This window comes from Camelus bactrianus, chromosome X (assembly GCF_048773025.1).
Source record: "Camelus bactrianus isolate YW-2024 breed Bactrian camel chromosome X, ASM4877302v1, whole genome shotgun sequence".
Taxonomy (NCBI): domain Eukaryota; kingdom Metazoa; phylum Chordata; class Mammalia; order Artiodactyla; family Camelidae; genus Camelus; species Camelus bactrianus.
In genome coordinates, this window is record NC_133575.1 from 6,748,552 (window position 1) to 6,766,310 (window position 17,759).

Here is a 17,759-nt window from a genome sequence, read left to right on the forward strand (position 1 = left end):
AGGATACCCCAGGACATCTGATTTTGAAGGCCAGTAGGGCTTAACTCCAGGATGCCCGTGGGACTGGGGGAAACAGAGACTTCAGTCTCTTAAGAAGCCTACACAGAATCTCACGAGCACCAGGTCCAAGAGCAGAGGTAGAGATTTCATAGGAATCTGGACCAGACCTGCCTCCTGGTTTTGGAAGGTCTCCTGGGGAGGTAGGGGATGGCTGTAGCTCACCCAGGGGGCATAAAAGCTGGTGGCGAGCATTCCAGGACTGCTCACCTACATGAGCTTTCCTGGAGGCTGACATCTTGATTGGATCATTAGCACCAAGACCTAGCCCCACCCAATAGCCTGTAGGCTTAAGGCTGGGAAGCCTCAGGCCGAACAACATACATGAGTGGGAACACAGCCCCACCCATTAGCAGACTGCCTGAGCCATGAATGCCTCTAGATATGGCCCTACCCATCAGAGGTCCAGGACCAAGTTTCACCCAGCAGTGGGCAGGCACCGACTCCTCCTGCCAGGAAACCTGCATAAGCCTCTAGTCCGGCCTCATCCACCAGGGGGCAGATACCAGAAATAAGAAACCAACAATCCCAAAGCCTGTGGAAGGAATCCACAAACACAGGCCAGACTCTACACTGAGACCAGCTGGACCTTGGCCCTTGGGTGACAAGAGAGGAGTGTACTGCTGCGATGCACAGGATGTCTCTCACAGAGGGCCACTTCTGCAAGGTCAAAAAACATAACTAACCTACCTAAAAATACAAATAGCAAGATAGAAAATATGAGGCTGCACAGGGATATATTCCAGGCCAAGGCACAAGATAAAATCCTAGAAGAAATAAATGATGAGGATATAGGCAATTTATGTGAGAAAGAGTTTAGAGTAATGATGGTTTAGATGTTCAGAGAAATCAAGAGAAATACAGATGTACAGAGAGAAGTTTTTAGCAAAGAGTTGGAAAATATTGAGAAAACCCAGAGTTGAAGAATAAAATTACTGAAATGAATAACATACTAAAAGGAACCAAGAATAAATGAGGCAGAAGAACGGATCAGTGAGCTAGAAGACAGATCAGTGGAAATCACTATTGCAGAAGAGAAAAAAAAAAAGAATGAAAAAAAATGAGGATAGTTTAAGACAACTCTGGGACAACATGAAGCACACTAATATTCACATTATAGGGGTCTCAGAAAGTGAAGAGAGGAAGAATCTGAGAAAATTTTTGAAGAGATAATAACCGAAGACTTCACTAACTTGGGAAACAAAACAGTCATCCAAGTCCAAGAAGCACAGAGAGTTCCACACAATATCAACCCAAAGAGGAACACACCAAGGCACACAATAATCAAATTGACAAAAATTAAAGATAAGGAGAAAATATTAAAATCAGCAAGAGAAAAGCAACAAATAACATACAAGGGAACTCCCATAAGGTTATCAGCTGATTTTTCAGCAGAAACTCTACAGGCTAGAAAGGAGTGGAACAATATATTTAAAGTGATGAAAAGGAAAAACTTACAACCAAGAATACTCTATCCAGCAAGGTTCTCATTCAGATTTGATGAAGAAATCAAAAGCTTTACAGATAAACAAAAGCTCAAAGAATTTAGAACCACCAAGCCAGCTTTACAACAAATGTTAAAGGAACTTCTCTACTCATCAAACCATAAGAAAAGAGAACAAAAAGAAGAGAAAAAAAAGACCTACAAAAACAAACCCAGAACAATTAACAAAATGGCAATAAGAACATACGTATGGATAATTACCTTAAATGTAAATGGATTAAACGCCCCAACCAAAAGACACAGACTGGCTGAATGGATACAAAAATAAGACCCACATATATGCTGCCTACAAGAGACCCAGTTCAGAGCTAGAGACACATGCAGGCTGAAAGTAAGGACAGGGGAAAAAAAAAACACTCCATGCAAATGGAAACCGAAAGAAAGCTGGAGTAGCAATACTTACAACAAACAAAATAAATTTTAAAATAAAGACTGTTACAAGAGACAAAGAAGGACAGTACATAATGCTTAAGGGATCAATCCAAAAGAGGATATAACAATTGTAAATATATATGTACTCAACACAGGAGCACCTCAATACATAAGGCAGTTATTAACAGACATAAAAGGAGACATCGACAATAACACAATAATAGTAGGGACCTTAACACCTCACTTACATCAATGGACAGATCATCCAGATAGAAAATCAATAAGGAAATACAGGCCCTAATAACACATTAGACCAGATGGACCTAATTGATATCCATAAAGTGTTCCATCCAAAAGCAACAGAATATACACTTTCCTCAAGTGCACATGGAACAGTCTCCAGAATCGTCCACATGCTGGCCCACAAAGCTAGCCTCAGTAAATTTAAGAAAACTGAAATAATACCAAGCATCTTTTCTGATCACAATGCTATAAGGTTAGAAGTCAACTACAAGAAAAAAAAAACTGCAAACACAAGGAAGCTAAACAAGATGCCACTAAACAACAAATGGATCAAAGAGGAAATCAAAAAATACTTTGAGACAAATGAAAATGAAAGCACAAAGATCCAAAACCTCCGGCACACAGCAAAAGCAGTCCTCACAGGGAAGTTTATAGCGATATAAGCCTACCTCAGGAAACAAGAAAAATCTCAATAAACAACCTCACCTTATACCTAAAGCAGCTAGAGAAAGAAGAACAAACAAAACCCGATGTTAGTAGAAGAAAAGAAATCATAAAGATTAGAGCAGAAATAAATGAAATAGAGACTAAAAAAAATAGAAAAGATCAATGAAACTAAAAGCTGGTTCTTTGAAAACACAAACAAAATTGATAAGCCAGACTCATGAAGAAAAAAAGGGAGAGGGACCAAATTAATAAAATCAGAAGTGAAAAAGGAGAGGTTACAACCGACACCACAGAAATACAAGGGATCATAAGAGGCTACTATGAGCAACTGTACACCAACAAAAACAACAACACAGAGGAAATGGACAATGTCTTAGAAAGGTACAAATTGCCAAGGCTGAACCAGGAAGAAATAGACAATGTGAATAGACCAATTTCCAGTACTGAAATTGAATCAGTAATTAAAAATCTCCCAACAAACAAAAGTCTAGGACAAGATAGCTTCACAGGTGAATTCTACCAAACATTTAGAGAAAAGCTAACACATATCCTTCTGAAACTATTCCAAAAAATTGCAGAGGAAGGAACACTTCCAAATTTATTCTATGAGGCTATCATCACCCTGATACCAGACAAGGATATCACAAAAAAAGAAAATTACAGGCCAATATCACTTATGAATATAGATTCAAAAATCCTCAACAAAATACTAGCAAATCGACTCCAACAATGCATTAAAAGGATCATACACCATGATCAAGTGGGATTCATCCCAGGGATGCAGGTATTTTTCAATATACGAAAATCAATCAATGTGATACACCACAGAAAACTACTAGAGCTCATCAAAGAATATGGTAAAGTTGCAGGATACAAAATTGATATACAGAAATCAGTTGCATTTCTATACACTAACAATGAAATAGCAGAAAAGGAAATTAAGGAAACGATACCATTTACCCTCGTACCAAAAAGAATAAAATACCTAGGAATAAACCTACCCAAGGAGGCAAAAGACCTGTATGCCGATAATTATAAGACACTGATGAAGGAAACTGAAGACGACATAAACAAAGGGAAAGATATACCATGTTCTTGGATTGGAAAAATCAGTATTATTAAAATGGCCATACTGCCCAAGGCGATTTAGAGTCAATACAGTCCCTATCAAATTACCAATGACATTCTTCACAGAGCTGGAACAAAAAATGTTAGAATTTGTATGGAAACACAAAATACCCCAAAGAGCCAAAACAGCCTTGAAAAAGAAAAACGGAGCTGGAGGAGTCATGCTCCCTGACTTAAGACTATACTACAAAGCTACATTAATCAAGACAGTATGGTACTGGCACAAAAACAGACACACAGATCAATGGAACTGGATAGAAAGTCCAGAAATAAACCCACGCCCTTATGGTCAATTAATCTACGACAAAGGGGGCAAGAATATACAATGGAGAAAAGACAGGCTCTTCAATAAGTGGTGTTGGGAAAACTGGACAGCTACCTGTAAAAGACTGAAATTAGAACACTGTCTAACACCATGTACAAAAATAAACTCAAAATGGATTAAAGACCTAAATGTAAGACCAGATACTATAAAACTCCCAGAGGAAAACATAGGCAGAACACTAGTGGACATACATTACAGCAGTATATTTTTTGAACCAGCTCCTGGAGTAATGGAAATAAAAGCAAAAATAAACAAATGAGATCCTAATTAAACTTAAAAGCTTTTGCACAGCTAAGGACACCATCAACAAAACAAAGACATCCTAGAGAATGGGAGAGAGTATTTGCAAATGATGCAACTGACAAGGAACTAATTTCCAAAATATAAAAACAGCTCATACACCTTAGTATCAAAGAAACAAGCAACTCAATCCAAAAATGGGCAGAAGACCTAAGCAAGCAGTTTTCCAGTGAAGACATACAAATGGCCAATAGGCACATAAAAAATGCTCAGCATCACTAACTGTCAGAGAAATGCAGATCAAAACTACAATGAGATATCACCTCACACCAGTCAGAATGGCCATCATTCAAAAGTCCACAAACAATATATGCTGGAGAGGGTGTGGAGAAAAGGGAACCCTCCTACACTGTTGGTGGGAGCATAGACTGGTGCAGCCACTATGGAGGACAGTATGGAGGTTCCTTAAAAAACTGAAAATAGACTTACTATGTGATCCAGAAATCCCATTCCTGGGCATATATCTAGAGAAAAATAAAATTGAAAAAGACACATGCATCCCAATGTTCACAGCAGCACTATTTACAATAGCCAAGATATGGAAACAACCCAAATGTCCATCAACAGATGACTGGATAAAGAAGATGTGGTACATATATACAATGGAACACTACTTAGCCATAAAAAAGAATAAAATAATGCCGTTTGCAGCAATATGGATGGACATGAAGAGTGTCATTCTAAGTGAAGTGGGCCAGAAAGAGAAAGAAAAATGCCCTATGACGTCATTTACATGAGGAATCTAAAAAATAATAATATAAAGGACACAAATGAACTACTTATTATTTATAACTTAGATGATGGATCTCTTGAATACGTGTAAGCACATTCGACTGTCCTTTATAATTGGATTATTGCATTCTGTTGATTCTTATTTTGTAGTTAGCTGTATTCCTTTGATAACTACGTAAGTTTTAAAAGCTAAAGCTCTAATCTGTTCTTAGAAACAATGATCAGTACATATATGTAAACTAAAAAAATGCAGTATACTGTATATATGTATTTATATGCAATATAATGTGTATATGCGGTCTAATTGTAATAATTCTACCTAATAAAACTGAAAAAGAAAAAGAGATTGCAGGAGAAAATAAAACAGTACCATCTTTCAATTCTTTAATTTTACCTTGTGAAAACCTGGATACTTTTATAGAAAATGAATTACTAAAATACATGATATAAATTCATATAAAATAGAAAGTATTTGCCCAAGGTGGCACTATAGATATCAAAATTGTGTCCTTTATGAAACATCCATGAAGAAGTATAGACAACAAGAAAAATATACTATTGACATAAAGGTTGTTAGGTATATTTAGTTTTTTTTTTTTTTTTCAATTTAAGTATAGTCAGTTTACAATGTTGTGTTAATTTCTGGTATACAGTATAGTGATTCAGTTATACATACATATATTCCTTTTCATATTCTTTTTCATTATAGGCTGTTACAAGGTATTGAATATAGCTCCCTGAGCTATACAGTAGGACCTTATTTATCTATTTTATATACAGTAGATTCTGCACGTTCCAAACTCTGTTTATCCCTCCACCCCTCCTGTCCCCCCCAGTAACAAGTTTGTTTTCTATGTCTGTGAGTCTGTTTCTGTTTTGTAAATAAGTTCATTCATGTCATTTTTTAAAGATTCCACGTATAAGTGATATACTGAACCCAGGTCTTTTGCCCTTAAATGTGGAGTGCTTGTCATTACAGCACAAAGAAGGCATAAGGAGGAAAAATGAGCAGAGATGAAGTGAGGTAGAGTATACACTGTCTTGTCTTCCACCAGATCTCAACCTGCCTGTGCCTTCCTGACAGTTCTCAGGACTGTGGGATCCTGGCTCTCATTAGGCCTTCCAGCTCCACCAGCCCAGGCTGTCATGTCAGGGACCACCAACCCTCACAGCTCCCTCAATCAGTCAGTTCCAAGTCCTTCTTCATTTACAACAGGGAAGAACCAACTACTTTTACAACTTGGAACTTTTTTTTTCTGATTATAACACATGCTCATTATAGAAAATAAAAAATTAGTAATAAAATAAAAATCAGTTGTAATTGCAAAAACAAAATGAAATATAGACTAAAAAGACAGAAAAGATCAATGAAACTAAAAGCTTGTTCTTTGAAAAGATAAACAAAATTGATAAATTTTTAGTCAGACTCATCAAGAAAAAAAGGGGGAGGGCCCAAATTAATAAAATCAGAAATGAAAAAGGAAAGGTTACAACCAACATCACAGAAATACAAAGGATCATAAGAGGCTACTATGAGCAACTATACACCAACAAACAGGACAACATAGAAGAAATGGACAATTTCTTAGAAAGGTACCATTTGCCAAGACTGAACCAGGAAAAAATAGACAATATGAACAGACCAATTTCCAGTACTGAAATTGAATCAGTAACTTAAAAACTCCCAACAAAAGTCCAGACCAGATCGCTTCACAGGTGAATTCTACCAAACATTTAGAGGAGAGTTAACACCTATCCTGAAACTTCCAAAAAATTGCAGAGGAAGGAACACTTCCAAACGTACTCTATGATGCCATCATCACCCTGATACCAAAACCAGACAAAGATATAACAAAAACAGAAAATTACTGGCCAATATCACCTATGAATATAGGTGTAAAAATCCTAAACAAAATATTAACAAATCAACTCCAACAACACATGAAAAGGATCATACATCATGATCAAGTGGGATTTATCCCAAGGATGCAGGGATTTTTTCAGTATCTGCAGACCAATCAACACGGATGGACTTGGAGGATATGCTGAGTGAAATAAGTCAGATAAAGACAAATACTGTATGTTATCACTTACATGTGAAATCTACAAAATAAAACAAACAAATAAATATAACAAAACAGAAACCGACTCACACATATAGAGAAAAAAACTAGTGGTTACCAGTGAGGAGAGGGAGGAAGAGAGGGGCAAGATAGGAGTAGGTGATTAAGATGTAAAAACTACTATGTGTAAAATAAATAAACTACAAGAATGTATTATACAGCAGAGGGAAGAGAGCCAATATTTTACAATAACTTTAACTAGAATATAATCTATAGAAATGTTGAATCACTACGTTGTACACCTGAAACTAATATAGTATTGTCAATCAACTATACCTCAGTTTTAAAGTTTTTAACTCAAAGGCAGGGAAAAATACTGGTGTAATGCAAGCATGCAGGTACAGCATAAATGAACACAAGCAACTCTTAAGCTGAATCAGTGGTTGTCAATAAGCTCACATATGCACACAGGAAAATAATCATGTTTAGAACTTAGAGATCTTTAAGACATTAGAATTGGTTAGGTTAGAGCAGGTTTCTCAACCTCAGCACTGCTGACATTCTGGACTGGGTTCTTTGTGGGTAGGGAGCTACGCTGTACCTTGATGAATGTTCAGCAGCATCAATGGCCTTCATCCCCTAGATGCCAGTTCTACTACTCTCCCTCCAGCTGAAACCAAAAAATATCTCCAGACATTTCCCAAGGCCCTCCGGGGGACAAAATTGCTTCCTGTCAAGTACCACTAGGTTAGAGAGAGCCACTGACCCTAGCTAATGGACAACATGGCGTGCTGAGAGGGTTTTAAGGAAAACTATCAAATAAAACTGCACAGGCTTCATACACAATACCATTCACATGCCTGGGTCTTTGGCTTTTATAAATCAAGGGTCTACTGGGCATGATTTTGCTTCTCCCCCAGGGGACATTTGGCAATATCAATGAAAACTGTACTTTTTGAAGTATATGGCTTTATGGTAGGATTAGACAGCCAGATAGATGCAGCTGATAAGACAGTTGGGAAACTTGGAGGGTAAGTCTAAAGAAATTGCCTGAAACAAAGTGTGAAAGATAAAGAAATTAAAAACATGATAGAGCACTTTAAGGGGCAAGAGGATGGAGTCAAAAGGCCTAATGTATGTCTCAAGGCATTTCAGTGGAATAAAAGTAGATTGTGAAAAAGGCAATATTTGAAATTAGGTTGAAATTTTTCCAGAGTCTAAGACATGAATCTTCAGATCAAGAAAGCATGTTGAGTCTTAAGTAGGATAAATAAAAACATTCACACCGAAACTTCAGAAACAAAGGAAAATTCTTTTTAAAAAATCCAGAAAACAGAAATCAATGATAAAGGATCTACAATTAGATCAACAAACCTCAGACTTCTCAATAAAGAGCAAAACCGGTAAAACATAATCTTCGAAGTGCTGAAAGAAAGTAACAGTGAGCAAGTAATTCTATATATATAGTAACCCATCACTCAAGAATGAAGACCAAATTAAGGTATTTTCAGATAAAGAACTTTTGAAAAGAGACATTTTGAGAAGAAAGTAATCAGACTCAGAATGGAGGAGTTGGATCCAGAAGCAATGATCAACAAAGAAACTGGTAAGCATATGTGTAAATCTAAACCAGCACTGACTATAATTTTTAAATGTCTACGTTATGGAGTTTGCACTTAACACAAGGTAGGAGAGGAATAATTAAGGCTAAAGCTTTTTCAACCTTCAGATTTAATGCAATCCCTATCAAATTACCCAGGACATAGTTCACAGAACTAGAACAAATAATCCTAAAATCTATATGGAATCACAAAAGACTCAGAATTGCCAAAGCATTACTGATGGAAAAGAATGAAGCTAAAGGAATAACCCTCCCAGTCTTCAGACAATACTATAGAGCTACAGTAGTCAAAACACTGGTATTGGCATAAAAACAGACATATGGATCAATGGAATACAATAGAGAGCCCAGAAATAAACCCACAAACTTTTGGTCAACTAATCTTTGACAAAGAAGGCAAGAACATACAATGGAATAAAGATAGTCTCTTCAGCAAATGGTGTTGGGAAAACTGGACAGCAGCATGTAAATCAGTGAAGTTAGAGCACTCCCTTACACCATACACAAAAATAAACTCCAAATGAATCAAAGACTTAAACATAAAACAAGACACAATAAACCTCCTAGAAGAAAACACAGGCAAAATATTATTTGACATAAACCTCAGCAATATTCTCCTAGGGGCAGTCTACCCAAGCAATAGAAATAAATGCAAAAATAAACAAATGGGACCTAATTAAACTTACAAGCTTTTGCACAGCAAAGGAAACCATAAGCAAAACAAAAAAACCTATGGAATGGGAGAAAATATTTGCAAAAGATGAGACAGACAAGGGCTTAATTTCCAGAATACATAAACAGCTCAAATGACTTAATAAGAAAAAAAAAATCTAATCCAAAAATGGGCAGAAGACCTAAATAAGCAATTCTCCAATGAAAACATACAAATGGCCAATAGGCACATGAAAAAATGCTCAGTATCACTAATTATCAGAGAAATGCAAATCAAAACTACAATGAGGTATCACCTCACACCAGTCAGAATGGACATCATTAAAGTCTACAAACGATAAATACTGGAGAGGGTGTGGAGAAAAGGAACCCTCCTACACTGCTGGTGGGAATGGAGTTTGGTGCAGCCATTATGGAAAATAGTATGGACAGTCCTCAAAAGACTAAAATACACTTACGATATGATCCAGCAATCCCACTCTTGGGCACTGATCCAGAGGGCACTTTAATTAAAAATGATACGTGCACCCCAATGTTCATAGCAGCACTATTTACAATAGCCAGGATATGGAAACAACCTAAATGTCCACTGACAGATGACTGGATAAAGAAGTTGTGGTATATTTATACAATGGAATACTACTCAGCCATAAAAAAGAATGAAATAATACCATTTGCAGTAACATGGATGGATCTGGAGACTGTCATTCTAAGTGAAGTAAGCCAGAAAGAGAAAGAAAAATACCATACATCATTTATATGTGGAATCTTAAAAAAAAGACAAATGAACTTATTTACAAAACAGAAACAGACTCACAGACATAGAAAACAAACTTATGGTTACCAGGGGGGAAGGGGGTGGGAAGGGATAAATTGGGAGCTCGAGATCTGCAGATACTAATATATATAAAATAGATAAACAACAAGTTTATACTATATAGCACAGGGAACTATACTCAATATCTTATAGTAACTTACGGTATAAAAGAATATGAAAATGAATATATGTATGTTCATGTATGACCAAAGCATTATGCTGTACACCAGAAATTGACACATTGTAAACTGACTATACTTCAATAAATATATATATATATATATATATACACAAAAAAAGGCTAAAGCTTTTTAATGTCCCTGTTTATTCTCAGTAATTGATTAACTTTAGATGTTAAGTGAGTATATATGTTAAAAATTTAAGAGTAACCACTAAACAAATAGAGGATGAAAAGAAATTAAAGGTAGAGCAACTGGAAATGAAGGAACAAAACTGTAATTTTTCATATGCAACATGATTATGCAGAAAATCCAAGAGAAGACTGTATAGTCATGATTCCACTTAGAGGAATTTTCTAGAAAAAGTAGCACTATAGAGACAGAAACAGAGCAGTGGTTTTCTGGTGCTAGGGGTGGGAGTAGGGAATGATCACAAGGGAATATGTTGGGCTGACAGGCATGTTCTAAGACTGGACTGTGGTCATGGTCCTACAATTATATAAATTTACTAAAAACTCTTCAAACTGTATACCTTAACCGAGTGAATTTTATGGTATATATTATATCTTAGAGATGTTTAAAAATAAAACCCAATTGTATTTCTATATACTAGTGACAGATTCTTTTAAAATGTAATTTAAAAAAATACTATTTACCATGGTAAGAAAATCAATAGTGATTCAAGGAATAAATCTAAAAGCAGATGTGTAAGACTTTCATGGCGAAAAAAAGAATTTTATTCAAAGTTATGAAAGACAAGTCAATCAACAGAGATACAGACTATGTTCATGAACAAGATACCCCAATGTTGTAAGCCAGCAATTCTTCTCCATGTAATATAATTCCAGCCAAAACCCCACAAGAGCTGTGTGTTCATCTGGAGAGCATTATTGTTGTGATAAAAAGATAAAACAACAGTGAATTAGCATAATGTGGGCTGTGCTGATCTACGCTATGGAGAGGCATGATGAAGACCATGAAATGGGCATCAATGGACCTTATGGCAATGGACAGAAACTGCTCCTGTGAGCCTTCCCACATCAGGACTAGTTTCCTATTTCAGTGTGGCAGCCCTTGTTTCTCCTTGAGAACTGTGACCCTTTGGATCATTGACAAGAAATGGTGTGAATGTCACCCTCAGACCCAAAGCCATCTAAATATGGCTGCTATTTTACAGGTGTAGAAGTTGTTGCTCATTCAATTTTGAGATCCCTGGAGTAAGAGAATCGTGTCTTCCAGAGAAGGTGGGGCATATGAGGGATGTTAAGACTCTTTGATAGCAAATAAGAGAAACCAACTTGAGTTTGTCTGAGTGATTCTGAACTGGGAGGATTCACTCCTCCCAGGGGATGTGTGGCCACGTCTGGAGACATTTTTGGTTGTCACAATTTAGGGAGCAGAGTGCTACCAGCATCTAATGTGTACAAGCCAGGCATGCTGCTAATACAACCTACTGTGTGCATGACAGGCCCCAGCACAAAGAATTATCCACCCCTAATATGCACAGCACCTAAGAGAAAAACCCTGATCTAAGCCAAAAAGTAAACCAACAAGCAAAACAATTTATTGGAAGAGTTCCTGGGACACTTCACAAAATTGAAGGAGAAATCAAATCAGTCTCCAAAAAAAATAAAAAAAATAAAAAATAAAGAATATACCAGTGCTGCTCCGCAATCCTGAGCAGTACAAGTTTATGGACATTTGCCAAGCTCTGTTGTACATATGACTTGCCTCCTCAACTTCCCGAATTTGATCTGTCCAGCAAGGGTTAGAGTCTGCTTCCAGGAAATTCAGCTGTAGCCAGAAGCAGGATCATGGGGTGTAAACATGGCACACAGGGGCTACTCCACAGGCATTTCCTACATGGATGAATGACCCTGGCTGCTGGCAGCCACCACTGTGAGCTGTGATGGTGTTGTCAGAGATGGATCAGAAACCCCCAAAAGAATTAAGCACATTCAGCCTTCAGGGTTATCTATTTTTAGCCCATGTTCATCCTTCCCTGCTTGTCCACTCTCCCCTACTTTCCAGTCATTCTCCTGCAAATCCCGTGTTAGTGACACAGGCAGCCATGAATACCAGCTGCTGTTTCCTGGAATTCCAGCAGCTTCCTGATGTCCTGAAAGCCAGGAGTAATTTTCCTTGATCTTCACTCCCCCAGCCACCCCATTCTTCTGGCACCTAATTCCCTTTATTAAATTCTTCCTGTTTGGAAATAGAATTTTCCTGATCACAACTATTGTAGCAGAGATGGTTTCCAATACTCCTCACTACACATTTGATGATGTCTTGGCTGACAGCCTGGTTGAAGGTGACTTCAGACCCCAGAAGTCTTCCTGCTTCCCCAACAGACCGGAAGTCCCTGCAAAGCTGGGCTTCTCAAACTTGAGTGTGCAGCAGAGCATGTGTAAGAACAGTTTCCTGGACCCCGATCCAGCATTTCTGACTAAGTAGGTCGGGGCTGGGACTTAAGAATGTGCATTTCTACCAAGTCCGCCCTGAATGCTGGCGCTGTTGGTCTAGAACCACTGCTGGGAAACAGCCCTACCTAGAGCCGCCCCACTTCTCCCTAAAGCACGCTCATTTTGCATGCCTGGCTGAATCTGCATCTTTTAGAAAACCAGCTCTTCAGTGATTATGTTGCTATAGTCTGTGCCAACAAATAAGACACGTCACTGTGCCTTCCTGATTCCCGTGCTCTGATACTGCCCACTGTTTTCAAAATCACCCTTTCACCTCCCACCTTAATGATAGTTTGTGAATGTTTGCAGGCACCCATTTTTCCTATGGTTTCATATTTGACTTTGAAGTGGGAAAACTGAGTATAAATTCACCCCTTCAAGGAGACTTTTTCAGCTGATGTTTAATGGTATGCAACAACAGATTACTATGAAGCCAGTCCATGGTGGGAAAGCAGAGACAGAGGAGAGAAAAGTCCCATTTCTGAAAGACAAGGCCAACAAGTCCTGCACTGGACACAAATTCTTAAGAATGCATGAGGTCAGTGGTTCCTTTTTAAGTAAAGTCTACTTTACCGAAAGGCACTTTACTTGACAAGTCCAATTTTGAAGGCAAAGAGGGTAGGGTTTCAGCCAATCTGTCGGCATAAAGCTGTGACATGATCAAAAGGAGACCTCCAGTCAAAAGGAAGACGCCACCAATCCAACCGCTAAACAGGGCATTGCCATATTCCCACCGGGGCACGTTGGTTGGGAGCTCAGGACCCCAGAACTTTTGCACAGTGACACGGGCGACGTAGGACACGGGCGCTAAAGTGGTGAGTCCAGCCAGGAAAAACAGAGCTCCCCCGGCAATGTTCATCCTTCTCTCCAAAGAACTTCCCTGGTGGCCCCCAGACCCCAGATGCGTCAGTCCCAGAAGGATGGCCACAAGCCCACAAGAACCAGTGATGCAGGTGACACACATGAGGATGCGAGCCACCAGCATTTCAGAGGCCAGGCTCCCCGGGCTGGCAGAGGCCTGGCACACGCTGCCACCCGTGTCTTGAGTCACACACATTCCCCACAGGCCCAGCATGTATTTCTCACTCTCGAGTAAACCCGGGGAGAAGGTCAGCCACTGAGGAATGCAGAGGGTCACCAGCGCGCACACCTGGCTGGCCACAGAGCCCAAGAGCCCCGCGTTCTTGACCAGGCAGCACACCCCACTCCTCATCCTGCTGTCCAGGCCCATGGATGCTGATGAAACCGTCTGCGGGGAAGACCAGGCCTGCCCGGTTAGACTGAAATCTGGAAGACTCTGCAGCAGTCGGTGCCCGCCCCACTGCACACATTAACCAATCAAAATGCATCTGATTACATCAAGCTACTTGGGGCTTCTATTGTTCACCCTTTTAATTAATGCAAATGAGTACCTACCATTCAAAGAGGCCTGAGGAAAACCTGCACCCCGTCCTGGGCGCAGTGGGAGGACAGGCCAGCTGGGACAAGTACGCTGGCTTGGGAGAATTCTTCCCAATTGTAAAAGGTAGTAGTTTGAGCCATTTTATTCTCATAAGGTAGACAGCTTGGAATGGAGCTTTGAAACATGAGAATCATGAATCAAGTGTTTTTGGTTTTTTTTTTTTTTTTTGAGAAAGAATCTTTCATCGTCTTTAATTATTTTAAATTCAGAGTTATCTCTTCCAAGGTTTGGCATCTAGTCCCAGCATTCCTAAACCTATCTTCATGGGAAGCCTCTTATTACCCACACCTTCCATTAAAACAGGAGATTGGGATCTTTCTGAATCAAAAGAGACAGACTCTGATGAGCCAGCAAGTGCGCTCCTTGGTATTTACCAGAAGGAGGTGAACACTTACGGCCACATAAAAACCTGCACATGGATGTTTACAGCAGCTTCATTCACAATGGCCAAAACCTGGAAGCAACCAACATGTCCTTCAGCAGATGAGTGGGTAAGCAAACTGTGGGACATCCAGACAATGGAATCTTGCTCGGTGATACAAAGAAATGAGCTCTCAAGCCCGGAAGGGACACAGAAGAACTTTAAATGCATATCACTAAGTGGAAGAAGCCAATCTGAGAAGGCTACGTGCTGTATGATTCCAATGACGTGACATTCTGGAAAAGGCACAACTATGGAGACAGTAAAAAGATCAGTGGCTACCAGGTGCTGGGGGGAGGAGGGGATGAATAGGCAGAGCACGTAGGATTTTTAAGACAGTGGAACTCCTCTATGTGATGCTCTAATGGTAGATACACTTGTCCAAAACCCGAAGAACGCACAACACCAAGAATGAACCCTGATGTAAACTACGGACTCTGGGTGATGATATGCCCACATCGGCTCATCGGTTGTAACAAATGTACTACTCTGGTGCCAGATACTGGTAGTGAGGGAGGCTGGGGGGAAGAGGAATGTATATAATATATAAAGGAACTCTGTGCCTTCTATTCAATTTTGGTGTGAACCTAAAACCGCTCTAAAAAATAAAATCTACCAAAAAAGAGAGAGAGAGACATTATTATATTATTTGTCATTCCAGCTCCCAATCAGGTTCATCACGACCATTGGTAAAAAGCATCTTCCAGTATCTCTGCTGAGTCCAAAATAATGTTCGGGTCCCTCAGGCTGCCATTGGGGTTCTTCATGAAACCTGTCCCAATGCCTACTTCTGAACTCAATTCTCAGGCATCTTTTCCATGCTAGCCAAAGCCAATCTCTTGTTTCCAAGTTCTCCTCTGGGGCTGGGGCACACACCATTCGCTCTTGGAATGCTTCAGCCTTGTCACAAATGTTTGCCAAATGGAAGGCAAATCCACCCAAATAGTTACCCTCTCCATCCCAGTTTGAGATATGGTTCTATGAGAAATCTAAGAAACTATGCACACACAGTCAGCTCGTCCATTGCTCAGATACTAACCAGGATCAAGGGGATTTCTGTTTTCTCCTACTTTTTAGAGGGAGCACACAAAGGAGTATCCCCCCCCCATATCCTTCTCTGACAGATGGAAGGAAGAAAAGGAAGGTGAAGTCTTGACCCGCTGGGAGGAGGCAGCCTTGTGCCACGTGGAGGGTGTAATTACCCAACGCCCAGATTCCATTCCTAACTTCTAGATGCGATCTAGGGGCTGGACACCCACAGCCAAAGGGGCACATAAGGTACAATTGCATCTGGTTTGTCACAAGGCTCTGATCCTTCACGCCAAAACCAAGGAGGACAAAGAGACTAATTCTGGTGAGTTCCACAGAGGAATCCAATGTGAGCACTGTCAGTTGTGGTCAGAGCTTATTATGCTCCCAGATTTAAGTTCCCCCATTGGACATTTTTATTAAATGGTTTGGTGGAGCCCTATGTCTCACATGGGCCCACTCAGTCTTAGGGGGCAAGTTGAAAAAAGCCCTGACTTTTGAGGCAGCACACAGGCTTTGAACACACCCATGTTTGTCTCTTCTAGGGGTTAATTCATTTTCTGCAAGAGAAAACTGTGTCATCCCAGGTCTAACCAAGATGGCAACATTATTCATGACAGAAATATCCATGAGCCTCGGTGCCCGCATCACTGAGCACTCAACACTGCCTTCCACTCAGATGTGCCCTGCTTGGAGCAGGTCACCAAAGAACTGCCCACCTCGGTAGGGTGCCCTTGTCCCCTTCCCCGAGGGGGTCCCTGTGCACCTACGTCAGGGCAAGGATGCTTCCGATCAGGCAGAGCCCTGTAGACAGGGGCTCACAATTCTTTTTCTGCCCCGATATTAACCTGGAATGAATCCAGCCTCAGAAGCAGGCAAAGCTCAGATCAGAAACCAAAGGCTTTCGTGGTCACTCTTGTCAAGTGGCTTTGGTGTCAATCAAGTGTGTAACCCTCAAGCCTTGGGGCTCCTCTCAGGGCCTCCCTGCTTACTTCCTCTCCAAGACCTTGCTTGGCGAGCTGAAATCAAGGCCACCCCATCCGGTGTGGCCAACAACTCGGATTGCCCGACATGGGCCAGAATGACGTGGGCAGCTGAACTGTCGCTCTGGGGCTTTGAGTAGGGTTGGTATTTATATTCAGAGACACACAAAAGCACTGATGACAAATGTTACAGAGATTGAGACTAGCTCCGGACATCTTGGGCTATTATGATATGAATTCGGCTGGCCAATAACTCTCTTTTTGCGTAAAGATCATAAAATGTCTGGCCAGGGCCCAGCACATCACAGACCTCAGATGCACGTGTGGGCCTTTTCTTCTTAACTCTTTCCTCCCAGTTGGGCACTAGAAAAACAAACAAAGCATAAATACAAAACAGAAATAGACTCACAGACATAGAATATAAACTTGTGGTTGCCAAGGGGGTGGAGGGTGGGAAGAGACAGACTGGGATTTCAAAATGTCGACTAGATAAACAAGATTATACTGTATAGCACAGGGAAATATATACAAGATCTTATGGTAGCTCACAGAGAAAGGAATGTGACAATGAATATATACATGTTCATGTATAATTGAAAAATTGTACTCTACACTGGAATTTGACACAACATTGTAAAATGATTATAAATCAATAAAAAATGTTAAAAATAAAATTAAAAAAAAAAAAAGAAAATGGGAGACTCAAAAAAAATGGTAAGCCTGGTGGTTAGGATTTAAATGCCATTACTCGTATTTCAAAGGTGGCAGAAACTGTAAGACTTGCAACTATCTTGGTCCAATTTTCCAATCAATTGCCCTTCTATTATATTAGGGTTCTTTTTTTAAGGGGAGAGGAATATACTAATAATGATAATAGAATTTTTTCTTATTGAAGTATAGATGATTTATAATATTGTGTTAGCTTCAGGTGTACAGCAAAGT

The 17,759-nt window shown here is 39.7% G+C and overlaps 1 protein-coding gene across 1 annotated transcript; it reads right to left on the reverse strand.

Annotated features, from left to right (window-relative positions):
• Positions 1-13,475: 13,475 nt before the first annotated feature.
• LOC105064530 (putative claudin-25) lies at positions 13,476-14,153 on the reverse strand. Its single transcript, XM_010949495.2, has one exon. It carries the CDS (start codon positions 14,151-14,153, stop codon positions 13,476-13,478), a length of 678 nt encoding a protein of 225 aa, XP_010947797.2.
• Positions 14,154-17,759: the final 3,606 nt, after the last annotated feature.

What these genes read in the sequence shown, in the direction of transcription:
- LOC105064530 (XM_010949495.2), bottom strand. Translation starts at nt 14,153, where the DNA reads ATGGGCCTGGACAGCAGGATGAGGAGTGGGGTGTGCTGCCTGGTCAAG.